General features: G+C 38.3%; 1 protein-coding gene across 1 annotated transcript in view; it reads left to right on the top strand.

Annotated features, from left to right (window-relative positions):
* The first annotated feature begins 744 nt into the window (after positions 1-744).
* Positions 745-6,665, top strand: part of slc25a25a (solute carrier family 25 member 25a) — a 7,253-nt gene continuing 1,332 nt past the window's right edge. The window contains exons 1-9 of the mRNA XM_043246916.1: positions 745-998; positions 1,648-1,774; positions 1,868-1,955; positions 2,274-2,385; positions 4,196-4,354; positions 4,928-5,080; positions 5,732-5,839; positions 5,924-6,091; positions 6,184-6,334. Of these exons, the coding sequence (XP_043102851.1) occupies positions 840-998; positions 1,648-1,774; positions 1,868-1,955; positions 2,274-2,385; positions 4,196-4,354; positions 4,928-5,080; positions 5,732-5,839; positions 5,924-6,091; positions 6,184-6,334 (1,225 nt within the window). The 5' untranslated portion in view covers positions 745-839. The remainder of the gene's footprint in view (positions 999-1,647; positions 1,775-1,867; positions 1,956-2,273; positions 2,386-4,195; positions 4,355-4,927; positions 5,081-5,731; positions 5,840-5,923; positions 6,092-6,183; positions 6,335-6,665) is intronic.

Here is a 6,665-nt window from a genome sequence, read left to right as displayed (position 1 = left end):
TCTGACTATAATCGATATACAGTTCTATTTCTATTAATATTTTGAATTAGTTTTCATGTTCAGCATGCTCACCCAAACTTTTAGTTAGCCTAAATATTTGTAATTTTTGTGGTTTTTATTATTTATAGTCTAGAGTTTTCATTTATATTTTGGTTTTTGTGTTATCATTTTAATGTATTTGAACTGAATGAAAATGCCTTGGAAATGAACAGCAATAAAGTAAGTTATATATAGTACAAAAACAGTTTTATGACATTTACTTTTAGTTTATTGGGGTTATTTGGTTAACTGAGAACCATTAAATAGCTTTAGGTAAGTTAATAATATTATATATATATATATATATATATATATATATATATATATATATATATATATATATATATATATATATTTATTTATTTATTTTTCTGTATTTTTTGTTTTCAGTATACCACATGTTGCAAGTCTAAACCAGTTTCTCTGTGTTCTCAAGAGTTTTAGTTGACAAAATGTGAACTTCTATGAATCACTTACCGGGAATTTTACAGCATGTCACATGTCTGTTCCGGCAGCAGGCCCGCCCCGGAGCGTAGTGCCTCATTTACATACGAGAGCAAAGGCTCACAACCCCGATTGGACGATCAGCCTCTGACGTCACGGGCGGCGTTCAAATGTACAAACGCGTAAAACGCGCTGACCAATCAGAGTCCGCTGCCCGCCTATCGGTGGGCGTGTCTAAGGGCTTTTCTCGACGAGATCAGGCGCCTTACCGGCATTTCAGCGTTTAACCGCCGGCAGGCGAGAGCGTTCTCGCGTTATTTATTTATTTATTGTCGAAGACTTTTATTATTTTCAAGATGTTGTGCCTTTGCCTTTACGTGCCTGTCCGCAATTCCGATCACGTCGAGGTGGAGTACTTTGAATCGAACGGATTACCGTCCGAGCTGAAATCGCTGAAATCTCTCAGCGTGCTTCTGCCCTCGCAGGAGTTCTCGACATATCGAAAATGGAGGAAGGTGAGAACGCGTAGAAGTCCACATGTGTTTGCGTTGCGATGTGAAGCGCTTTGCTTGTTTAGTTTTATCAAAGAAACTAAGCATTTTTGAAGAATGACGTTTCCGCTCCACGTTCCTCTTCCGCGCGCGCTTCCGTTCGGTTGACCATATATGGAGTTTCCCAGAACAAAACGTTAAAGAGCGGTTTTTTTTGTGCTATTGACTAATTAATTAAAGCGCGCCAATAACGTGTTTTATTGTTAATGACATCGATATGCCGTGGTACTGTAACTCGCACATTACACGTTGCGTGTCGTTGTCCTTGAACCGAAGGCTATATGGCGTCTCTAGCGGTGCGGCAATAAAACAATTCATACTATTAGTTAACAATTTATCGTTTATGACTGTTTGGTCTGCTGCAATCATCTGGATTATTACATCATTAACGTACGTTGGAGTGAATGCATTCAAAAATGACAATGAAATTGTCATATAAGGCAATGATCAGTGTCAGTAGTAGTAATAATATTATATTTAATTGTAGTCATATTAGATGTAATAAAGCGTTCTCATTCTGTCTGGCCTTCACGTGTTAACTTTTCACTGCAATAATGCACCGCTGCAGTGTTTTGGATATTCTGTCGTTACATTATCTCTTTCCTCCACACAGAAAACCACAAAAACCGCAGAGAAAGAGCATGACGGACAACTGGACTTTGAAGAGTTCGTCCACTACCTCCAAGACCACGAGAAGGACCTGAAGCTCGTCTTCAAAAGCCTGGATAGAAAGATCGCAGGTATTACACCTCGACGCGGCGCTCCACGCGCGCTTTCGCGACTTGGTGGTTTTTACGATGTCTCACAGTGGATTGTTTTTTTCTTCCTGTCAGGTCAGGTGAACGCCAACGACATCGTGAACTCGCTGAGAGATCTTGGCGTCCATATTTCCTTCCAGCAAGCGGAGAGAGTCCTTCAAAGGTGAAATATTGATTAGCGACGGGCCTTTGGCTCATAATGTTCACGTCACATTTAAGTCGTCTGTCATTTATTCTGATTTCCACTCTTTGACTGACACGCTCGGTTAAAAGATAGCAAAGCTGTTTATATAGTAAAAGCTTTTAAAGTGCGTTTATGTTTCTCTGGTAGTTTTTTTTATTACCAAGCCTTTCGTTTAAGACCGCGTAAACACATTGATCATCTCTTTATCTCTAAACGGAGCGAGTCACAGCTCTGTTGGAAGTTTTCGTGATCTCTAAATGATCGTCTTCATTCCCCCTTTCCCATTTTTTTTCCCAGCATGGACAAAAACGGCACGATGACGATTGACTGCAACGAGTGGAAGAAGTATCCCGCGTTGAAGCCTGCCGAAAACATTCCCGAAATCATCCTGTACTGGAAACACTCGACTGTAAGCGCTTTGTTTTGTTCGTTTTTTTCTCACACAAACCCAAAGTGCTTCAAAACGACTTTTAGTCAAAGCTGCTTTAGTCCCGTCGACTGCATTAATGTGACGATCCGATTAACGAGTCTGCTCTCATTCCTAATAATTTGGGCTGGTTTGGGTTTTAGGATGTGTTCGGAGCATGCGGTCGATTACAATCTTTACGTGACTGCTTAAAATATCTCCGGTCCCACTGGAACACCGTGATCTAGGACGGGGTCCAGTTTAATAGGTATAACCTTGCAGCTACTAAATCTTAACCGGTCTGTCTCCGGAGCATCCTTCTATTAATACGGCGGCCAGAGTCTGTGCATAAATCCAGCCATTAAAAATGCTAATCAAACGTCGGCGCGCTCGAATTAAACCAGGACTGACTGTCCCTTCAGTTACGCAACGGCTCCTGTTGACACTCGCGGTTGAGACTTTGCCGTTCCGTATCGATGACCTACTTCAGGTCCTCATTGAGCTCCGGTTTAAACCGGACCGCTGCCTTTTGTCCTCACGAGGCGGACTCGGAGATCTGGTGCAACGTGCACGAGATTGCAATCGGTTTTGCGCGAGATCGCAAAGTCCACAATGGATTTTTTTGGGGATGAAATGGCACATTTGCGTCTTTAACAAAAAAAAAAAAAAAAAAAACGCTCTGACCGGTTTTAGGTTGGGTCGGACGTCTCTGACGCACATGCCGTCGCTGCCAAGGTCGCTGCACTTTAGTTCTCTTGCGGTTGACGCTTGCTCTTATGCCAAATACTACACTGCAAAAAAATGGGGTAGCAGTTATTTAGGCCCAGAAATTGATGGTAAATTCCACAAATTATTACAAAAGAAATCAAGTAACGCATTGAATTAAAAGTAAAATTAAGTAGATTTTTAATTTTAGTTAAGATTTTTACTTTTTGTGCTGTTACTTTTTTTTTTTTAATGACACTGCATTGACCGAAATGTGTTTTTTTTTTTTTTTTTTTTTTTTCTGCTAAAAAAGCATTCCAGTAATTTTTTTTATTATTTATTTATTAATTTAATTATTTTTAGCTTGCTTTGCTACACTTCTTAAATGATTCTGATTCAAAAATGCTAGGAAATTCAAGTTGAGAGATGAGGCCAGCAACGCATTGAATTAAAAACAAATTTAAGTAGATTTTAATTTAGTTAAAATGTTTACTTTTTGTGCCGTTACATTTTTTTTTTTTTTTGTACATTTCAACTATGCACAATGACGCGCATTGATTGAAATGGTATTTTCTAAAGCACTAAATATATATATATATATATATATATATATATATATATATATATATATATATATATATATATATATATATATATATATATATATATATATATTTTTTTTTAGCTTGCTTTGCTACACTTCTTAAATGATTCTGATTCAGAAAATGCTAGGAAACACAAGTTAGGGACAAAAGGCCAGCAACGTATTCAATTAAATGTACTTTATTTTTTTATTTACTTATTTTTTTAATTAAAATTTATTTCCTTTAGTATTATAACTTAATAATAATAATAAAACTACATTTTTGAATTAATTATCACTAGTAAATTACGCATTGCAATAAACTATTTTTGGGTTGCTTTTTATTATTAATAATTACTTATTGAATTATTAAAGGTGAACTTGTGAAATGGTATTGTACAAGAAAAAGGTTATTGGAGTGTTTACTGAAAACAGTGCTTGACGGATATCTTTTATATTGTATAACCGTGTCCCGCGTTTATTGCCGGTCGTCTTCATCCACGCCGTCGCTCTGTTTGTTTGCAGATCTTCGATGTGGGAGAGAACATGATGGTCCCGGACGAGTTCACCTCGGAGGAGCGCGTGACGGGGATGTGGTGGAGACATCTGGTCGCTGGCGGAGGAGCTGGGGCCATTTCCCGAACCTGCACCGCTCCGCTCGACCGCCTTAAAGTCCTCATGCAGGTACGGTGACGCACACGCCTTCACCTTCCCACCTGCAAGACGTCTCCTGTGCGTTTATGCTATATTATTGTAATAATAAAGCCCTATTTTAGGTTTTTGCTAAATCCCAACCTCAACTTTTTTTTAATTTATGCACCCTTTCCTTGTCCAAGCTGGTTTCATAACCGCTCGGGGTTAAATCTGAACAATCGGTTTTGTTGCCCAAGAGTTAATCAGTGTCGTAAATATGTTCCAGTGGATGCATCTGGACTCTGAATGGTTCAACAGGCCAGTCGGGCGACCAATCGGAACGCGAGGAGTCGAGCACACCCGCAGTGCTGCGCTCCGATTGGTCGGATTCGAGATAGCGCTTGACGTTGCCGCGGGCGATAGTGAAGATCTGTGTCATGTTTGCGTCGGCTGTTACTCAAACAGACTTTGATAGTTCAGAGATTCGTAGCCGAGACCTTTTGCCTACATTTTCCCCAAATCGTCAACTCTGCTCTGGTTTTAATTTTAATGATGTTGGTCTCGAATCGTAAAAGTGTGATGTCATCGACGTTGTTCTGATGAGCCTGCGTTGTTGGCTTTTAGGTGCACGGGTCTCACGGGAACAACATGTGTATAATGAGCGGACTCGCCCAGATGATCAAGGAGGGAGGGATGCGTTCGCTGTGGAGAGGCAACGGCATCAATGTCATCAAAATTGCTCCCGAGTCGGCCCTCAAATTCATGGCCTACGAGCAGGTAAGAAACCAGAGCTGAACCGAGAAGAGTACAGAGGAAAAATAGCTGCATTTCCAATGTAATTCCAAAAAGTTAAGATGTAGGTTTATTATAGTCGACTAAAACCATAAAAAAAATGTTGTTGCTTTAAAATAAATGGCTGAAAACTGAATCATTTTATTTGGTTATTTCTCAGTTGTTTTTTATTTATTTAATTTTTTTTAAAGGTTAGTTCCTCAAAGATGAAATAAATAAAAAAAAAAGAAAAATAATAATATATATATATATATATATATATATATATATAAGTATTTAAAAAAATTATTTATTCCTTTTTAATGTATTTAATAAATATATTAATTAAATATTTAAGATTAATACATTTTATGTATTTATTTAAGAGTAATTATTTTTTTATTATGTATTTTTATTTTTTTTTATAAAAATAGTCAAAAAATGAAATAAAAATACAAAAACTATTTTAAGATATCAATAAATAGCATGGTACGGAACATGTCATAAATATTAATAATTTACAGAACAATGAATTACTACACTCTTTATCATTGCTGTAAAAAAGTATCATTGCATCCGTTATCTTAATTTTTTTCAATTATTACTGTTTTTATTGTATAGTGTTGGTGTATAAATGAATGGGGTTTCCTCTGACAGATCAAACGGCTGATGGGAAGCGGTCAGGAATCTCTGGGGATCACGGAGCGCTTCGTGGCTGGTTCCCTGGCAGGAGTCATCGCCCAGAGCGCCATCTACCCCATGGAGGTGCGTTCTACACCGTTTAGTCTTATAACGACCTTAAACTGGAGAAATGGCAACCAATAAAAATCAACCCTCTCCTCTGTTCAGGTTCTCAAAACCCGTCTGGCGTTGAGAAAGACGGGCCAGTACAAGGGCATTTCGGACTGCGCCAAGCTGATCCTGAAGGGCGAGGGAGTGTCCGCTTTCTACAAAGGCTACGTTCCGAACATGCTAGGCATCATCCCGTACGCCGGCATCGACCTGGCCGTCTACGAGGTGAGCGGAGGAGCTCTAAAGCACTCGCTGCTGCTGCTGCTGTCGCTCGCCGGCAGAACGAGCTCATCCCGTTTCTCGTTTGCTTTCGACAGACGTTGAAGAACACTTGGCTCCAGCGCTACGGGACGGAGAACGCGGACCCCGGTGTGTTTGTGCTGCTAGCCTGCGGGACGGTTTCCAGCACGTGCGGCCAACTCGCGAGCTACCCGCTAGCTCTCATACGGACACGCATGCAGGCACAAGGTAATAACTGTAAATAATATAGAAACTTATTTACCCTAGTTTATTCATTATATAATAGAATTGTATTCACTTTTTATTAAATGTATGCTTTATTTTATTTAATAATATACCTTTTTTATTATTTAGTATAACATTAATAAATTGTGAATTTGAAATGTTTTATTTGTATAATTTAATATTTAACTAATTATTTAACTTGCATATTTATTTATTTAATTTTTTTACATGTTTTATTTCATCATGCACAAACAAGATAATGGGAAAAACATGATTTTTGGAAAAATAAATTGTATACATTTTATTAGTATTTAATATTTTGCTTATGTAGTTT

The sequence above is a fragment of the Puntigrus tetrazona genome, chromosome 8 (assembly GCF_018831695.1).
Source record: "Puntigrus tetrazona isolate hp1 chromosome 8, ASM1883169v1, whole genome shotgun sequence".
In the NCBI taxonomy this organism is placed as follows: Eukaryota; Metazoa; Chordata; class Actinopteri; order Cypriniformes; family Cyprinidae; genus Puntigrus; species Puntigrus tetrazona.
The sequence above is the reverse complement of the archived record's forward strand: the minus strand, read 5'-3'. Positions and strand labels throughout refer to the sequence as shown.